The sequence below is a fragment of the Typopeltis vanoorti genome, chromosome 15 (genome assembly GCF_054136105.1).
Source record: "Typopeltis vanoorti isolate ZY-2024b chromosome 15, IOZ_Tvanoo_1.0, whole genome shotgun sequence".
Taxonomy (NCBI): Eukaryota; Metazoa; Arthropoda; class Arachnida; order Uropygi; family Thelyphonidae; genus Typopeltis; species Typopeltis vanoorti.
Window position 1 is genome coordinate 102699292 of NC_143563.1, and position 21040 is coordinate 102720331.

Here is a 21040-nt window from a genome sequence, read left to right on the forward strand (position 1 = left end):
AGTTGATAGGCGGTTCGATACACCTTTAGGCATATCGTTTAACACAATAATTACATCCCCTAGAAGTTCCGGAAATACAATAAGATTCGTTTCTTTTCTTTAACCTCTGTCATCATACGGTACTGTTACGTTATAGATTTTTTTAACTTCTTTTGTCCGGGGTTGATATATAAAAATATCAAATTATACGATATTCAATATCATCTAAGGACAGGTCAAGTTCATTTTATGTAAAGTGCAACCAGATTCACTTTATTGATGGCAATATGTTTATCTTTTATAAGCATTTAAAACATAGATAAAACTTACAAGGAAAAGATCTTTACAAGAAATCCAAAGAACTGATTTTTAATAAATTGCTAACACTGATTCATAGATGTTAATTTGATCTACCAGCTGTGATTTATTCATTTATCTCATTTAGTTTAAGACAGTTATTAAGAATGTATAAAATATAGAGAAATGACCTTCCTATGTAATAACATTTCGTGAGACATTTGTATTTAAACAGACCATTAATACTAACTAAGATTAATACTAATACTATACTATATTAACTACCATTAATACTAACATTAATACTAACTAAGAAACGAAGACATAAGGAAACGATTAAAACAAGAAATAACAATAATAGACAAAATGCAAGAAAGAAGTCTGCGATGGTTTGACCATGTGACCAGAATGGAAACAGAAAGATTACCATCTAAATCCCTGAATACAACGATGGAAGATAAAAGGTCTAAAGGACGGCCCAGAATTAGATGGATAAACAAAATAAAAGAGGACCTGAAAACCAAATCACAACGAGCGACACCAAACTGAACAGAATTGTTCGGACTCTCCCGGAACAGACAGAAGTGGAAAGACTTCATTCGGCCTCATCATCATCCACATAGATGATGGAAGAGAGAAGAAGAAGAAGATTAATACTAACATCAGAATACCGATGATGTATTCGCATAGCATCAGTATTATATTTACAACTGAAGTAGTCAAACTGCTCTGACTGTTTGACTACTTCAGGAGGTTATGGCTGATTGTATACCAAGGTCCGAATAGTAAAACAAGTAGGGTTAAATAGATGAATAACACCATTAAGCTTGAGCTGCAAAAAAAGAAACAACTGTGGAGGAAATTTAAAGAAAGGGGTGACCTGCAGGCACACGAACGGTATAAAGTGCAGGCCAGAAGGGTAACGAGTGTGGTAAAAAAAGCAAAAGCGGATTATGAAAGGAAACTAGCTATGCAAGCAAAAGAGAATCCCAAACCGTTCTTTCAATATGCTGCAAGCAAGAAAAAACTGTACACGGCAAAATGATTTTAAGGAATGACGATGGTAAGGAAGTCACTGAATCAGTCGATATAGTGGAGTTAGAGTTACTGAGCGCTCACTTTGCAAAAGTATATCATCCAGGTGGTGACATTGAAAAAATGAAGGAACCATTAGTTTATACGGGAATTGTGATGAATGAAGTGGAGGTGAATAGTCTATTACAGAACCTTAATGTGAATACATCTGTGGGATTGGATGGTATACCGGCACGGGTCTTGCGTGAAGCGGCTAAGGAATTATCAGTGCCCTTGACCATGTTGTTTAATCTGAGTCTCGGGTCTGGTTTAGTCCCGAAGGTGTGGAAAGAGGAGAAAATAGTTTCACTGCATAAAGGAGGATCCAAGACTACGGTTGCAAATTACCGACCGATCAGCATATCAGGAGTCATTGTCAAGGTCTTGGAGAAAGTAGTCAAGGGAAAAATACAGGAATGGATTGATGAAAATGAGATACTGTATACAGAGGACAGCATGGCTTTGTGAAGGGTAGATCATGCTTCAGTAACTTGCTCAAGTTTTATAACAAGGTGACGGCTGAACTGGATAAGGGAAATGGGCTTACAGTGATACTGCTGGATCTGGCAAAGGCGTTTGACAGGATACCACATGGAATTCTAATCCGTAAACTACAACATATGGGAATGGATATAGGGTTGGTGAGATGGATAGATAGGTGGTTGATGGAGAGATATCAAAGAGTAGTTTATTCAGGAGTAGAGTCCAAACGACATCCTGTGACTAGTGGTGTGCCGCAGGGTTCTGTTCTTGGACCACTGCTGTTTAATCTGTTCATTAACGATATATATGGAAGGATCTAAGTGGAACAGTTCATTTGTTCGCTGATGATGCAAAGTTGGGTAGGGCGATAGTGAATGCAGAAGATGTCAAAATCTTGCAGGATGACTTGTATAGATTGGAGTTCTGGGCTAAGGAGAATGGATGTCAATTTATTGTGACAAAATGTAAGGTTATGCATTTTGGGGTGAAAAGATTAGCAGCAGTATACCACATTGATGGAACTGTACTCCAGGAGATTGATGAGGCCAGGGACTTGAGAGTGTTGATGGATAGGGAAATGAAGTTTAGGGGGAATATTGCAAAAGTAGCTAAATCAGCTCATCGACTCACTTGGTTGTTGAAAAATACCTTGACGAGCAGAGACAAGCAAGTCATTGTACCTCTGTACCGAGCCTTGACAAGACCTCATCTCGACCACCGTGCCCAAATTTGGTCACCTCGGCTCCTTCTTGAAGGGGAGGAGGTGGAGAGGATCCAGAGGCGAGTGACTAAGATGATAACAGGTCTATGGAATGAACTATATGAGAACAGGTTGAAGATTTGTGGGTTTGCAGCAACTAGTTGATAGGCGGAAAAGGGGAGCTATGATTGAGACATTCAAATTGCTAAAGGGTTTCTATAGGATTAATTCAGAGGATATTTTTGTGATCAGGACTGGTGGTGGGAGAACTAGGGGAGACCTATGGAAGCTGGGCAAGAGTGTGGTTAGCAGGGGGTGTTAGAGCTGGGTTCTTTACTTTTGGAGTGGTAAATGAGTGGAATAAGCTGCCAGAGTCTGTTGTGGGTGCTATGACAGTGAGCGAGTTCAAGGCAAGGTATGATAGATACTGTGTAAATGTCGAATAGTTGTTCTTGACATGATGTTAGGGCCTTCCTCGATGAGTCTGTCGACTCCTTGGAGTTGTCCGGAATAATAATAATAATAATAGTAATCATTTTATTTTATTTTAATAATAATAGTTTATTATCTCTCAAATAATTACATGAATATACTAATATTTAGGCAACAATGCAACTTTTTCCATCATTTTCTAATTTTGGAAAAAGTAAAAAAAAAAAAATTAGCAAAACAAGTGTTCTCTGCCAGGTTGGCAGAAAAATGACCCAGAGGAAGACCAAGATATAGGTGGATTGATGCGGTACAAAGTGCCTTAGACGATAGAAATATAAGATCTGATAATGTTAGAGTCTTGACAAGTAACAGACTGATTTGGAGGAAAATTGTAGATAGGAAGTTAGTAATGATGTATTTTTTGTTATGTAGTACTATCATATCGTGTACACCCCTTGAGGGTACATGGCAGGAATTTGATGATGATGATGATGATGATGATGATGATGCAACCTTTTCTTGCAAAATGGTTCAGTGAGAATTATAATTACTCTTAATATCATTATCATTTGCAGAATTTCTTATTGACACAAGAGTAAAAGTGTGTATTATTACCATTAATAATAATCATAGTAATACTTTACACTTAATAACTCACAAGTTAAACAATATTACTTATGTGGCAGTTTACATAATAATAATTTTTTTAAATTTAAATATATAAGTTAAATATATAATTTCTAAACTTAAATATATAACTGAAGTATTACTATCACATTTTCTGTTTACTACTAGAATTCATTACAGAATGTTAAGTGAATAATATTAGATAAATACTAAAAGGTCTGATCACTGTGAAATTGTCGATGTATCCCATGTTATTGCATCTAGCTTAATGGTTCACATTCTTTTTTATTGTGGGCTTCTTTTTGAACTATTTAGGAGGCTTTTTTCTTCACAGTGGCAGCCTTTCTATGTTTTCTGTGCTTTATATAATAATAATAATAATAATAATAATAATAATAATAATAATAATAATAATAATAATAAATATGGTCGGACAGTAGTCGTTTGATACCGGCTTCATTAATAATTGAAATAGTCGGCTGATTTTTGTTAGTATTGTTTCTATCAATTTTCAAATCAAAATCACATATCAACCATAACCGAAACTAGTACGTCAAAGTAGGGTGTTCCATAGAATGCTAAGTATTCTTATATTTTAAATTAAAAGGGCAATGGGAATCTAAGATACAGAATACCATTCAATAACTATTTGCAATATTTCTAAGTACTGTATTATATCCAGAATTTTCAGACAGCATTTATATGTCGTAAAATTGTAAATTGCTCGTTTATGCAATGCGTATGGGAAAAAAGTTACAATATAACAGAACGCATAACATTATTTTTGTAATTGTATGAGGAAAATATAGCAAAAACAAAAATATGTGCACTCTCAGGACTTACCCCCAATCTTTCCAGATCATTCTTCGGTCCGATACCTGAGAGCATTAGCAGTTGAGGAGAGTTGATTACACCTGCAGATAATATTATTTCTTTCTTTGCTGTCACTACATGTGTAAGCCCAAATCGGTCAAATTGTACTGCACGGGCAGTTTTGTAACCATCAAACAGAATCTAGAAGAAAACATTCAAATAAATTTAAAAACACTTTTATGGATGAAATCGAAATACTACAAACACTCTTTTAACCTACCTCATAGGTGCGGTGCAGGAACCATTGATAATATCAACTTATTTCTTTAAATTAATTGAATTTAATGAATTAAGTTAATATTATCAATTTAACCGCACCTATAAGGTAGGTTAAAAGAGTGTTTGTAGTATTTCGATTTTATTTTTTCATGCTGTAATAATTCAATTGATTTAAAGACTTAAAACTGACATTATCTTATGAATTCTATTTTGGTGCTAAATGTTAACTGTTCACCTACGTTTGCAACTTCCTGCTATTTCGGAAAAGATATAGATGAAACTTTATTCATATGGTGATTTAAAAAATATAATAATGCATTATAATTAAATATATTTATGCCATACATATCCAGTGCTATAGAAATAGAAATAGGTGCAATGCTGAACAGTTTTTTATAAGAAAGAAATTAGTAATGGTTTTCTGAGCATTCATTGATTGATTCATTCTTGTGAATGTTTTATGAAAAGCTACGCTCATTTATAATTTTCTTAATTTACGAAAGAAAATTATTTTCTAACGAAGACAAGACCTCTTCATTTTGAAGTTAACAGCAACTGATTTTTAACAAGAAATATTACGGTAAATGAATTCATATTCTAACTTGGAAATTATACGCGATAGAAATGATCAATATCATTGTACTCTGAAAATGTAGAAATCTAATTTATCCACTTAACGACTACAAATGAAAGCCAATACGCTAATTAAATTGAAATCTGTGCTTCGTAATTTCTCAAAGAATGACTGAATAGGTCAAGTGGAATACAGTCACATGTTTTTTGTTAGAAGGGCAAACTTTGTTTTTTGTAGTCTACTACAAAAAATCTTTGTTGCTTCCCAGTTCAAAAAATTATGTAATAATGCTTGCAATTACACAGTAGATATACAGTTAAAATAATTAGATATAATTGTTTATAACTGCACCTCCATATTGCATATATGAAAAAGATATTCCTTGTAAGTAAGTGTAAATAGTATGTAAAGAAACATTTAATTCTACACTGGCCTTATTTCACATGGCTTTGTTTACTGATATGGGAAAGAACATCACTTAATATTACTTAATATACGGCTATGAAAAAATTACTATTAAAAGTTGTACGAAATTTTATTTAAATTTAATAAATTTATGGAAACAAATTTATTACAGAAAGAATAGTTTTGTCATGTTTGCTGTCTTTCTCTCTCTCTCTCTCTCTCTCTTTATATTGATACGCTAGACACACTACTAACATAAAAATAAGGAGATATGCCATTATTCTCAAAATAAGAATGATAGAAAAAAACCGAATACATATAAATATGGATAGTTTAAGGAGAAGTCAAAATCCTCTGATAGAAAAACAGTTACTTTTATCTCATATTCTTCTTAGCGTGTTTGGTTCAATGATTTGTGACAGCCAAGTATATGAGCTCATAAGCCTAGTTAATGATTTCAAGAATAAAACCTTTACTCATTCAAAAAAAAGTGCTTCGAACGAGACCGCGGATTCATCTTCAGTAAAAAAAATCTGAAAAAAATAATTTGAAACAAACTTTTGGAACCGATGGACATCAGATCGTTCTTATATTGCTTTTTATGTGGTTTTGAAATTTCGCACATTTTGTTTAATGCGCAAAATTTATATCTATTTATCGAGACAAAGTTCATATTCTTGTTAAGATATATTCCTAAACATGAATTAGCACAATAACTGTAGACTCACTTATGTATTTAAGCTGAAAACTGAATATGGAAACATTATTCAATGCGTTGTTGACACAATGTGTTTTTCTATTCTATTCACTGTATTTATTTCATACCCTGATGGATTAACATTCATTACTAATATAGTTGAGTAAAAGCTAGCCTTCATAATCATTTTAGCGTAGTTAACCATCATCAGTATTCATTTCGGAGTACCTGTTTGTAAATTATCAATTAAATAAAGCGACAACCGGGAAGGACTCATATCTAATTTACTCTTGTGGACAATAATAAATCATAAACATTATTATCATAATCTAACCTTAGTTGCAAAAGCTCGCATTAAAATCCTGAGGTTTGGTCGTTTTGCTGCAGGAATTAGATAAGCCTTGGCCGTGCTCCACCTTCTTCCACGAAAACTCGTAGAATGAGGCATCATAAAACCTTTACAAACAATATCAAAACAATTAGTGTTGATAGTAAATGAAAACTGTTTAAAGATTTTAAGAATATTATAAACATAGTAATCAACAGATGGACTTATTTCAAGAGAGTATTACTGGTTTCATCGGTATCATCAAGCAAGTTAATGTAGACAAGAGAAAAACGAAACAATTAATATAATAAAAACAATTAACTAATTAATGTAACTTACGAAATATTTAATATAACATCAACTCATCTCGACAAAATTAAAATTACTTTGCAAAGAATTTTATAGCTAAGATAAGATATAATGAGATACATTAATTATTTGTGGTCTAGTATTTAGTTTATATTTAGTTTAGTATAATTTAGTTTAGTTCATATTGCTATATTAAAGTGACGGATAGTCGTTGACCAGGCGAGGCTTATGATCAGTTTCTGGTTTCAATTGTCCTAAGAAACATATAGAAATAATTTCTGCATTTCAGTTAGACTTAAATTAAATGCAGAAATTAAGTACTTAAGTATTATTTACGGCATATTACTTTTGCATATTATGTTAGCATATTTAATATTTAATAGTTAAGTCTCATTCGTGTCTCTTTATATTAATTCTCTTAACTGTGTCTTTATGTCTTGTGGAATGACATTTCAAATATTAATCTAACGCCAAGTCTTTTATAGTGATCCATCATTTTAACTTAAACAGAAAGTATGCTAGGGACAATGACAGGATTAATTGGGGAACATGAAAGTTCAATGTTTTAGGGATCATAAAATGTGTTACAGGAGGGATTCGGTATGATGAGAGAACTGATTGATATTTGTTGCTTATGGATGTTTCATTTTTATATAATTTGCCTCAGGGAGTTACCCTATTTCAGTTGTGTGTCTATTTTTGTTGTTGATGACGTACGATTTTCTGAAAAGGTTATGGGTTCTACCTTTAATGTCTTTATTACGTAAACGCCCTGATAAACCTGAGATTCAATATTTCACAACCTTAACGTTAAGATTATTGTTTGTTCTTATAAAATACAGTGTTATTCACTACCATTTATAATTAGTAATTTTCTAAATCTTCATCTTTCAGTATATGTCAAAGAATATTTCGTTCACCTTTTTTCAAAGGTGTTTAAAAAGAAAGAGAAAGAAACATCTGTAAAAAGGATCAACAGAACATTAATGGTTTAAAATTGCACGATCTTTGTATCCAGTATCCACCTACGACATATGATAACTGTCACTATATAGGCCAGCAAACCGCGAATTGTTGCTGAAAGGAAAACTCTCAGGAGCCGAAATATTAGTCATCTTATGATCGATTGAATCTACGCATACAGCTCACGATATGTTTGATGTATATGATATAAATAAGCTGTAGATAAGCTTCTAGAAAACAGTACCTGTATTAAGATTTGTGAAATAATGTGGATGGAGAAACCATAGTCTTGGAAACCGTTGCTTCTGCTAGGATGACCACATTAAGTAGTCTGCTGTAATGTGAATAGTAAGATAAACAGTAAACATGCTGCAGAAATAATCTGATCCATCCCAGAGACAAAATCTAATAGGAAAAATATTTGTTTTAAATATTTTTAAAAACAAATCATTGACACGAAAAATTTTATGAACCTCTTATTCCACCATATTCTTTCAGTTGAACTGAGATGATCGAGGGGATTCCATTCTGCTAAAATTCCTTTCAAGTTCCGTGAGCATTTCTGAATAACACGTGTCCTATCACATCGGCCTTTATTCTATTGGAAGAGTACAGCACATGCAGAATAAATTCCAAATAACTGTACTTGGTCAGCAGTTAGAAGAAGCATAAAATATAGCATAACATGATGAATTCCAGTTCATTTTAATTCATGCCGAAGGACAAAGACTATCACAACGACTACATGAAGCCATGGAAACACCGTAGCTGATCTGAAGTGATGGTATGAGTTTTATTTTTTCTGACACTTCTTAGCTTAACCCAGGTAAGCAAGGATAGAATGGTGTGACTATCTTGACACTGCTGACCAAGTACAGTTATTTGGTATTTAATCTGCATGTACTGTACTCTTCCAATAGAATAAAGGCCCATGTGATAGGACACGTGTTATTCAGAAATGCTCACAGAACTTGAAAGGAATTTTAGCAGAATGGAATCCCCTCGATCATCTCAGTTCCACTGAAAGAATATGGTGGAATAAAATTTTCATGAAATTTTCTGATCGCAAGCAATTCTGATGAAACTATAGAACTTTAAGATATCCGTCCAGAGGTTCTGGCGTGCTTAGGCATATTAAAAACCTCTTGGCTTTGAAAAACAGTGTTTTTATATTTCTAATAAACTAGGCACAAGACGTGTGTGGAAATGATTATTTTTCTGTTGTTACACCATTCATTTATAATTATTGCAGTTTTACAATATCTCTTTTAAATTTCCCTTAAAATGCTTCCGTATATGTGATATGTATTTGTGCCTTTCAATTTGTAAGCAATGCATAGAATGAGGTAGTTTACGCGTTATCCAGTCCTCCCATAATAGGAGATACAGACAAAATTTTTGCAATAATTTTTAAGGAAAGAAGAAACATTTCGAACCTGTCTGAATGGGTCCATTGACATCGATACTCGGATATCCTAAGTAACTGCGAGATTCCATAAACGCTTTCGCTAGTGGTGAAAAGTAAGGCACCCGACTTACTTTTACAGGTCCTCCAGTGGAGTGATAACCTGAAATGATTAATATTAGACAGTTACATTGTATATAATGAATATAGTTGTAGACTGCGTGTGTGGTGTACATTTATCTAAGAATTGCACTAAAGATTAACATTTTTTTTCAAGCTAATTTCAGGTTTCAATAAGTGGTGATCTTGCAATGCGATATGAAAGTGCTTACTACTACTACTACTACTATGGTGGAATAAGATGTACATTTAGCACTAAGAATTGCACTAAAGATTATTAAAGTTTTTTTTTTTTTTTTAATTTTTATTTTTACTCTTTTTCATTTCTCTTCAATTTCGATTAAATGCGTGGATATTTAAGAAATATTGAATTTTGAGTTTAAAGTAAACGTGTTGTGTTTCAGGAAAATTCCAGGAAAAATTTAAGTATAATTACTTCATAATTTCAATAGCTTGAAAACGTTTCTTTCTTCTTTTTTTAACTAAAATATGATGCACCCAGTTTTCCAGAAGAAAAATCCCTTCTACATTTGTATTTTTTGAAATATTCTTCGTGTGTGTGTGTGTGTGTGTGTGTGTGTGTGTGTGTGTGTGTGTGTGTGTGTGTGTGTGTGTGTGTGTGTGTGTGTGTGTGTGTGTGTGTGTGTGTGTGTGTGTGTGTGTGTGTGTGTGTGTGTGTGTGTGTGTGTGTGTGTGTGTGTGTGTGTGTGGCCAATTATATGCATTCATAATCATTCAATACAAGCAATGTATTATGCATTTTATTTATGCATTGTAATTTCATATCCAGACACAGATTATGAAACCAGTGAATCATTATGTGCTATAGATTTCTAATGGTAAGGTGGGGGGGGGGGGAGGAACCTACGATGTGTTCCTTGAAAACAGAAAGTGACACTTCTTTTGAAAAACAAAGTGCGAAAAGTTCTCTCGCACAGTTAGATGAAATAAAGGAGGAGAAGAATAAGCAAAATGCTAATGTGTAGGCCTGATGCTTGACATGAAAGCGATCAGTCGTTTCACATTTTCTCCATTGATATGCTTACTGGAGAGGATAAAATTCCGACTTTTGACGGGGAACTCTCCTCCTTTCATAAAATATCAGCTGACTATCATTCAAGATTAAATGCACATAAAAATGATTATATGAGTACGAAACTCACGTGCTTCAATAAAAGTGATGGCATTTTTCTGATAACTGCGCTACCGAGACACTATAGATAGAATACTACAGCAGCCAGAATACTATAGATACTTCAGATATATGAAAAGGAATGATTATTTATGTTAGGAATTTAATAGATAAAGTCGACTTACCATTAAAAAGAAAACGAAGATCAGTGTTGTCTTCAGATTTTAAAAAATACGGAAATACCTCTTCCCAACTCCATCCATAAGCGTGCATGCGAGCCCAGTTGTCATAATCTCGTTTATTTCCACGTACGTAAATCATATGATTAATTGTGCTGGATCCTCCAATGGCTCTTCCTCTTGGCCATCTGTTGCGCTGTGAAAATAAAAGAAATCCATAAATTAATGTAATGTTATGAAATGCACATAAACGAATAAGTCACTAATGTAGATCAGAAGCATTTTCTTTCATCTGAGATAGTTAAATGACGCTTGTAAGCTACTTTGACTCAAAACAACAACTCCCTATTGTAATTGAAAAAACATGTGGTTATTTAGTTTCCACGAAATGAGACCTCAAGATTATGTATCTCTCTTTCTCTCTGGAAGACTCGAGGAAATTTTATTACGCGTCTTATATATACAGAGAGAGAGAGATGCAAACTAAATCTCTCTCTCTCTCTCTCTCTCTCTCTCTCTCTCTCTCTCTCTCTCTCTCTCTCTCTCTCTCTCTCTATTTGACTTCAACTGTAGCATTACCACCAAGGCTGAGTTTATCAGTTTATGAAGCCTGTGATCACTTTGGAAATCATCTACAATCGTACTGCCAACAACTTTTTCACGGACATCGACACTTCAGCTGATTTAATAAATGACACATAATTATTTTATTAATTATTTAAGTAATTATTTTATTTTTGCATATCCGACAATTTTGTAGTATGATATGTATATGTTATGATATCTGAATGTATATCTAAATGTTATCACTTATTTAAAGAAGCCAGTTAGTCAACATTCTTCTTTTCACGTCATCGATAAAGTGAGTCTCACAATATTTGTAATTGAATTGTCTCATCTGTGCGGAACGTGAATTCGTAGAAAATCAAGTTTGAATATGAATGATTGAAAGATATCTTCTAAACTGTTAGAACTATCATGCAAAAATTTGATTCCAAATTTCAGGAATACTGATGAGGAAGTTTTTTTTTTTTTAAATATCGACCTATAGAAAATTAACATGGTTGATATAGATCCTCCACTGTGAGATATTTATTGTTACGAATATTCGAATCTTGAGAACAAAATAGGAAACATAGAATAAATATAAAAATGTTTGACAGAAAATGATGTTCTCGTATTTCTAAGATAAATGCAAGTATTTCATTTGACAGATGTCGCTAAATTAATTACTTGAAAGAATTTACTTTTGTTGATCTTAGAAACATTTTTATATTTATGAAGTCCACTTACCAGAAAATAGATTAGCGATACTTTTCATAGAAAAAATACATTAACAATTTTTAATACAAAACACAAAGCACATTCCAACTATGATGGTCATTAAAAATGGATTACTGGCAAATTTACTAGAAAAGTAAGAGCATATGCATTGTAAATTGTAAATAACTTAGGTTGCAACATTATTACGTAAGAACCAAAACAATTGCCATTTAAACCTTCTGGTCACTGCTTGAATTAATCAGATATATGTGCTTCGGTTCGCTTTCTGAGGGAGTGATGTTCCGCAAACACATTCATCTTCATATAGAGTTACTAAGCACTCACTTATCACCATCGAAAGGAAAGCACTTTACTCATGTATCCTGCGTTTGGTTTGTTATTATTGTTATCTAATACAACCATAAAAGTTAAGACTCTGAGATGAGTGCATTATGCCTTTTTATTGTGTGTATGCGTTCTTCTCTCTGTTTTGGCTCTTTTGCTGTATTTATCAAAAACAAGTTTCCGGGAAGAAGAACACCTCTATATGACACCGGTTACTCACCTTCAGTTGGAAAGCTTTTCAAATATTTTTGCGTCTTATAGGGAATTTGAACCAACCCTGCGTGTAATCCACGTATAATCCCTTCACAGTCAAGCTCTGAGTGTGATGAAGATTCATAAATAATTGTGGTACAGTTTTGATCTTATTTTGATCACCATTGAGCAAATGGATCATCACGTGCAAAGAATGTAGTTAGCTGTACTGATAATTTGGGGATTTATTTACATCAGACCTACCATTTTTGACTGACCCTCATAGTTCGCTGATTGATTATTCTTTGTAATGCTATTCTATGAAGTCCATACCCTGCCTTTAAGCCCGAAACAAGAATACTTTTGAGGAATCGTTTGATATTGCCAATCGTTGTAAGTGAGTTGCAGCTGGTTTAAAAATAATGGAATTTCGCTCGTTGGCTTTGGAAATCCTCCTGCTTCTAACAACAATACAGTCGTCGAAGGATCCTCAGTCAATCTGTTGGCTAAGGTTGCACCTGCTGATCCAGCACCAACTAATTAAAGAAGAAAAACACAAAGTAGCTTTAATTTTTCTCGTGCATGCATGCTAAAAGAAAACAAAGCACACAAAAAACGTCGATAATAAAACATTAATATTGAATTAATATTAAGTTTCCTGGCAATAACTCTATAGCCTGTCGCGATCATGTTACTTGGTTTTACAGAAGACGACAGTTAATGTTATTGAATATGTGAATGAAAAACCCAGACTTTCAGGATAATTTAGACAGCTCAGGATAATGTAGACAGAATGGAATCAAATCTTACAAAACAAATTTATGTGCAGTTTGTCTTATAAGAGACTGTATTTACTTAGCACTCAAGTTATGGTGTATTATTAAATAATATCGAAGTTACAGTTAAAATTAATTATTTTCTTTCTAATTTTTAGATTTTTTTTCTAATTTTAATGAGCATGGGAATTTATTGCAGCAAATTATTTTTATCGTTATTTCAAAATTATTGTTGTGTCAATTTGCACAAAACTTCCATTTTTTAACTGAACGATCAATTTTGTAACGAATTGCCAAAGCTTTTATTTAGTTAAATTGCTTTTTAAAAAGAAAGTTGTTTTATTAATAATAGTCAAGTTTAAAAAAATACAGTATTACAATTTTTAAAAGATTAACTTTAGTTAAGACTAACCTCTGTCAATTGGAGACTCCTTGCCTATATAACCACATTGTGACGATACAAGCAAAGAGTGATAATTTACACATATGGCTAATTACCTTACCTGCGAATTATGGTTACGAAATCAAAGGATACTTTTAAGGACGTGGGTGCTTGTGTTGCTGTTAGAACCATCGATGATGATGACTGAATCATCTCCATAGTTCATGCTTGAGAGTTCTGTAGCTGTTTAGGTATTTTAGGTATGAATGTCAAATTGCTGAGCAGAATTAGAATTGTAATTTCTTGCATTCTTAGATTCATCCTCTCGCTTTCTTACATATGCATCGTTTGCGTTATTGTAGCACATTAAGAGAGTTGTGATAGTTTCAGTTATGCGGTATGCATATTGATACAGTAGGCAGTATTGACATAATTGTTGAATATAATTAAACAGTGTTACAGCTTTGATATTGTTAGAAATTTAAATGTAATTATTAAAGAGTTGCTCAATGAATCGTGTATACTGGATCTCGAATTAGTAGTGGAAATGATCTGCCTGTACAATATTTGTAATTTCAACAGGTCACTCTTTGAAGCGTTACCGTAGATTGTTATTCCAGAACATAGTACTGTTTCGGAAATACCACGGTAGGTAATTTTATTTCGTGCTTGACTGGTATTGTTAAATTTAAGGAGGCACTCTGTATAAAAGATCAGATCTTATGTAATGTGTGTTGTGGGTGTAGTTTCGATTGAATTGCAATTGTTGTCAATGTTAACGCAGTTATATGAGTTACTATATAATAATAAATGGTGAAGAAAGTGTAAAAAGCGCGATTATCGAGTTTTATGACTAGCGTTCAATTTTTTGGTGTTTATTAAGACTGAATATTAAATGTAAAATAGGCGATACTGCGCTTAGCAATATCATTTCGTTTTGCTCTCAGAGAGGAACAATATTCTTACTCTGCTTCAGAGAGAGAGAGAGAGAGAGAGCTCAGTGTTGTGTTACCTGTAAATTATTAGTAGTTCCATGTCGTCTTCATATTCTTCTTCTTCTGCAGCATTTCCCACTTAAGTAGGGGTCGTTGTTTGTCGTAAGTCTCCTCCATAACCTCCTGTCTTGGGCTGTAGCCACATCCAAGTTCTTCATCCTCAAGTCCTCCTCCACCGTCTCCCTCCATCTCTTCTGTGGCCGTCCGCGCTTCCTCTTCCCCTGCACATCCATATGCATGACCTTTCTTCCCACACACTCTTCCTCCCTCCTCATCACGTGACCAAACCATCTCAACTTTGCCTCCTGTATCTTTGCTCCTAAGTTCGTAACTTTCACCGTTCCCCCTTACATAATCATTTCTGAGACGATCCTTTCTGATCACACCGCACATCCACCTAAGCATTCTCATCTCTGCTACCTCCATCAGTATCACAGCAGTTCAATTCCCTCTTCCTCTAGTGCCTTCCATGCCTCCACTGGGATTCAGGGCCTACCGATTTTCCATTCTTCATCGTCTTTACGGCTCCCTTCACTTCCACTCTACTAATGTTCTGCCGCATCCCCTCATTAGCTCCCTATCTTCTCTGTGAGTCCTTGAATTTTCTTCATTCAAAAGCCCTTCAAAGTATATTCTCCATCTGTTTCTTATATCCGCATTCTACCTTAATACCCTTCCTCCAGAGTCTTTGATCTGCCTCACAAGTACGATGTCATTTGATGCTTTATTTCTACGTTTTGCCGAACGATAAATATTTCTCTGTCCTTCCTTTGTTTCTACTTGATCATGAAGGTCTTGATATGCCATGGCCTTCGCCTGTGCAACAACTCTTTTGGCTTCTCGCTTTTTCTCTCTACTCCTCTTCCAGTCTTGATTCGTCCCACTTCTGTTTCACCAAGCACCTCAATTGCACAGCTTATAATTACTCTGGAATTCTGTCTCCACCAGCTTGTATACTTTCTAGTCCATCCAAAATCCTCTTTAACACCTTCTCCCTAAAACGGTTCCTCTCACCCTCTACTTTTAAGCGAAACCACTTAATTTTCTTCCTCTCATGGCTTCCAAAGGTTCCTATCTTCGACTTTATTTTAAAGTCCGAGCACAGCAGCCGATTTGCTGCGCCACCTGATCTGTTGGGATTACCTTACAATTTGTTACTGCCTAAAGATGTTTTCTTGTAGTCAAAATGTAGTCAATATGTGAACTATTGTAGCCACTTCTGAATGTTATCAAATGATCTTCCCTCTTACAGAATAAGGAGTTCACAATTGCCAGATCAAACGCTACTGCAAAGTCCACAAAATCCTCTCTCCTTCCTGGTTCATCACTTCCATCCCATGGCCACCATGAACCCTTTCACAGTCCTTATTTTGTCACCCTACAGATTCGTTCAAGCCTCCTCCGACAATGACCAAAAGCGTTTTCTTCCAGTTCCCTCATTACTTCATCTAGCAGGTTCCAGAATTCATCCTATTATCATATATATATATATATATATATATATATATATATATATATATATATATATATATATATATATATATATATATATATATATATATATATATATATATATATATATATAGGTGGAATAAGCTCTGATCACTGTTCTTAATATTTACCCTCAATGCAAAGCCTATCTCCTTTAGGAGATGTATGATGGTATGAATTAAAGGCAAGGAGGCCACTACCCAGACCGGTTTCGACCTTAATTGAAATCTCATCAGTGGAAGCCAGGCTTAGAAATACTAAAGTTAAGTAATATAGAGTTTATAAGTATTTTACCAAAACAAGTTACCATAAGGTGCTTTGACCTTATTAAATAAAAATCTCAGGATGAGAGAGAGATGTAGGAAGATTTTTCCTTGGGTATAATATATATGTTAAAGATTCCAAGCTATTTTAAACCTGGTTTTACTCCGTTTTCCCAAGTAAGCAAACAAACAAATAAGTCAAGTTTCCGCTTGCACGTAGTGCAAGTCTAAATGACCCGTAAAGTAGAACAAGTCTAAGTGACCCGCAAAGTAGTACAAGTCTAGGCACTTCATGGTAAAGGTGGAATAAGCTCTGATCATTATTCTTAATATTTACCCTTAATGCAAAGTCCATCTCCTTTAGGAGATGTATGATGCTATGCGCTAAAGGCAAGGGGGCCACTACCCAGACCAGTTTCGACCTTTATTGAGGTCTCATCAGTGGGAGCCAGGCTTAGAAATACTATGGTTAAGTAATACAGAGCTTATAAGTATTGCCTTGAATGCATAGCATCATACATCTCCTAAAGGAGATGGGCTTTGCATTAAGGGTACATATTAAGAATAGTTGTCAGAGCTTATTCCACCTTTACCACGAGTTGCCTAGACTTGTACTACTTTACGGGTCATTTAGACTTGTACTACTTTACGGGTCATTCAGACCCGGTCATTTTGTAAATGACCCATAAATCAGGCACAAACTTGATTTATTTGTCTGTTTGTTTACTTATATATATATATATATAATTAGAAAATTTTCTAAATATATATATATATATTTAGAAAATTAATATTTGTACTGACTAGAACCCGAGGAATATAACACAAAAAAACTTTTATGAATCACGACTAGTTTCATCGGTGTCCCGACTTCTTCAGGTGAGTAAGAAATAATACAAAACTTATAAAACTAACAAGGTAAAAAACATGGATTTTTCAGCTTAATAAAAAGAAGAAGAATAGCAACAGTCATATTTGAAATAGTGACCGCGTGCTACTGTTAGCATGAGTTGAATGTGAGTGTCAGCTGATTTTAGGGCGCCAGTACTGGATTACTGCGCTATGGGAATCAGGTAAACTGTAGCTCAGATTGTTGTTCATGTGTGAATGGTCCAGAACTATTTCTTTTGATTCTACAATGCGTCTTTCAAATTCGCATTGCACATATATCAATTGGTCGTGCTGTCCCAATCAATTTGGTGTTGACGTTCTTCTAGGTGAGAGTTTGCGGAGAAAAGAACATGACTATAAAGGGCGCTCGCTCGGGTTCTTCTGTAGGAGATGTCACGTCTGTGTTCTTCAAGACGTAGTGAAATAAATTTATCTGTCTGACCAAAATAAGGTCGTCCACAGTTGCACACAACTTTATAAACACCTGGATTTATCTGTCTGACCAAAATAAGGTCAGACAAAGTAAGGTCAGACAAAATAAGGTCTGACCAAAATAAGGTCAGACGTAGTGAAACAGATTTATCTGTCTGACCAAAATAAGGTCAGACAGATAAATCTGTTTCACTACGTCTTGAGGAACACAGACGTAGTGAAATAGATATATATCTACGACTTTGTGAAAGATTCATAGGTTAATATTATGATGTATAATTTTGTTAGTTTCTGATTGTTACATCCATCATTACAGAGTAAGCTCTGTAATGATGGATGTAATATTCACCATCACGTGAATATAACATTCATGTGGACACATATGAAGCGAAGTGTTCTTGGGTGAGGAAGTAAGGTATATTGATATAAACTGACGCTAATGTATGTTGATATCAATTATAATGAGATTTCCATTTGGAAGGAGATGTGTTCACTGTGTGCTTGGTAACACCATTTAAATAGTGTATATTATTTCTGGGAAAACTCCCATGTTACTCCTCTTAATAAACTATTATAATTACGGCTATTTTGCCTGCTTCAGTTTAGGAATGCCCCTGTTTAAATATCATTGGCTATTTACTCACGGAAATTGCCTATCCCCCCTCCACACACTCAATAGTTTTCGGACATCGCATAAAGAAGAAAAGCTGCAACACCCAGAAAAAGGTATGTGTAAATTTCTCTTCCTTATGCTACATATACTTTTTGGTAAACTTACATCTACAATGCCCTAAGAATCCGTGAGTAAATAGCCAATGACAGTTAAACAGGGGCACTCCTAAACTGAAGCAGGCAAAATAGCCGTAATTATAATAACCATTTAAATAGGTTTGTAGTTCACGGCTATTCACTGCCATCCATAGGATTACAATGGTCATCTTTCAGATTTAGTTTCTCTTACGTATCTTTCTTCAAAAATGTATAAAAGAGAGTGTGCAGCATGCTTTTTAAATGTATTTAAATCATGATTTATCAAAGTAGTAAAATAAAAGCGTTATTATTTGGAACTTGTTATGTGAGAAGAAATTTACATTCCGTTAAAGATACCAAGCTATTTTAAACCTGGTTTTAATTCATTTCCCAAGTAAGCAAACACATAAGTAAGTCAAGTTTGCGCCTGCAAGTAATGCAAGTCTGGGTGACCCGCAAAGTAGTGCAAGTCTAGGCAACTCGCGGTAAAGGTGGAATAAGCTCTGATCACTATTCTTAATATTTACCCTTAATGAAAAGCACATTTACTTGAGGAGATGTATGATGCTATGCATTGAAGGCAAGGAGCCACTACCCAGACTGGTTTCGACCTTTATTGAGATCTCATCAAATATGTGGTCTCAATGAGGGGTCGAAACCGGTCTGGGTAGTGGCCTCCTTGCCTTTAATTCATACCATCATACATCTCCTAAAGGAGATAGGCTTTGCATTAAGGGTAAATATTAAGAATAGTGATCAGAGCTTATTCCACCTTCACCGCAAGTTGCCTAGACTTGCACTACTTGCAGGCGCAAACTTGACTTACTTCTCTGTTTGCTTACTTGGAAAATGGACCAGGTTTAAAATAGCTTGGTACCTTTAACATATATTATACCCAAGGTAAAAAACTTTCTAAATTTACATTCCCTCCTATATATATTTATATTACGTTATCTTACGTAAGATAACGTAAAAAAACTAGAAAATAGACCATATTATCCAAACGTATTACTCTAATCATTGCATGAAATAGATGAACAAAGTATTGCGAAATACCAATTATCGTGAAATTATCGTTAAAAATGTATTTCGCAATATACTCTTGGGTAAGTTTTTTTCCTATTTCTAAACTTATTTCTGATTAATATTCTACTTTCTTTAGAAATTTATTTATGAGATAGTCTGAATAAGTAAGACTTTCCGAAGTAAAATTAGCACTGTTTAGCTCTTTAACCAACATTATTTCACTCTTGATGCCAGATATTTGTGACAAACAGCATTAGTACATTCAAAGTCACCATTGCAAACTATGATATACATTGCCACCGTATACTGTAGGATTTTATTTACTTAGATCTGCTTCTGATTTGAGTAATATTTTAAGGAAATAAGAAAGAAGCGCAAAACATACATATTTCTTTGAAATAATTTTAGTTCTTAAATAAAATTACTTATTATTATTCTTGAAGGTAAGCAGAAAACATATCAGAAAAATTCTATAATAAAATCGTTCACTAGTGCTTCGTTACTAGTGTATGATTTTCATATACTTATTGTCATAAAGCTTAAATTAAACAAATGTAGGCTCAGATAATCAGAATTATTGTTAGAACATTTTTACTGTATGCAAAGAAACTGAGTGCAGGCATAAGTTAATATTGAGGACTGATATTTAATTTTTTTTAAACTGACACACTTGAACAGATGGTGATATTTCTCAGATATCGGAATGTGCTTCAAATAGCAAAATAGCTTCTGTTTATAATGCATTTGATCATATGAAGGAGAATTTGATTATTATTATTAACCCGTGTTTCCACAGAATAGATTTCTGGATTATTTCCTCTGAGGAAAGTATGAGTTTTGGAAGAAGAAAAACTGTTCTACCTCCATATGAGACCAACTACCCCTTTCAGTAGAAAGAGTTAGTTGGTCTAACCCTTTTAACCAAAATCTCCTTTTAACGTTAAAATCTCCTTTTAACTAAAAGGCATGATTTAACCGAAGGACTCGCATTTTTTAACTGTTATTTTTTAGAAGTTATTTAGAAATCAATATTTCTATCTGTTATGAGATAAATAAAGAATAAAAATCCTCTTTAGCTGCGCACATCCCTAATGGTAAAATACGTGCTAGAGAAATTGGCAATGAAAAACGAAGTACAAAAATGTACTTACCTATAATGTAGTCGTATTCAGCCTCAAATTTGGAGGATGTCAAAAACAAAGCAGCATCTTCTCCAACCATATAAATCTTGTTAATTAACGCGAGCACACTGTAAGCAAAGGAATAGATGGCAATCATTATATCTGTACTACAGAGCTCCTGACTATACCAACTGAAGGAACACAGAACTTTTTAAAACTAGTGAATAATATATATTGCCACCATACGTATGTGAGCTTCGAATACATCATAAAAGTAGAACAAGTAGAAAAAACTAGAACAGGTAGAAAAAAAGTAG

General features: G+C 34.0%; 1 protein-coding gene across 1 annotated transcript in view; it reads right to left on the reverse strand.

Moving 5' to 3' along the window:
- Positions 1-20823, reverse strand: part of LOC150099038 (glucose dehydrogenase [FAD, quinone]-like) — a 53967-nt gene extending 33144 nt beyond the window's left edge. Inside the window, exons 1-6 of the mRNA XM_090405797.1 lie at positions 20754-20823; positions 12930-13132; positions 10803-10992; positions 9397-9528; positions 6695-6816; positions 4436-4606 (exon numbers count right to left, since the gene is read on the reverse strand). Coding sequence (XP_090261923.1) covers positions 4436-4606; positions 6695-6816; positions 9397-9528; positions 10803-10992; positions 12930-13132; positions 20754-20823 — 888 coding nt within the window. The remainder of the gene's footprint in view (positions 1-4435; positions 4607-6694; positions 6817-9396; positions 9529-10802; positions 10993-12929; positions 13133-20753) is intronic.
- Positions 20824-21040: the final 217 nt, after the last annotated feature.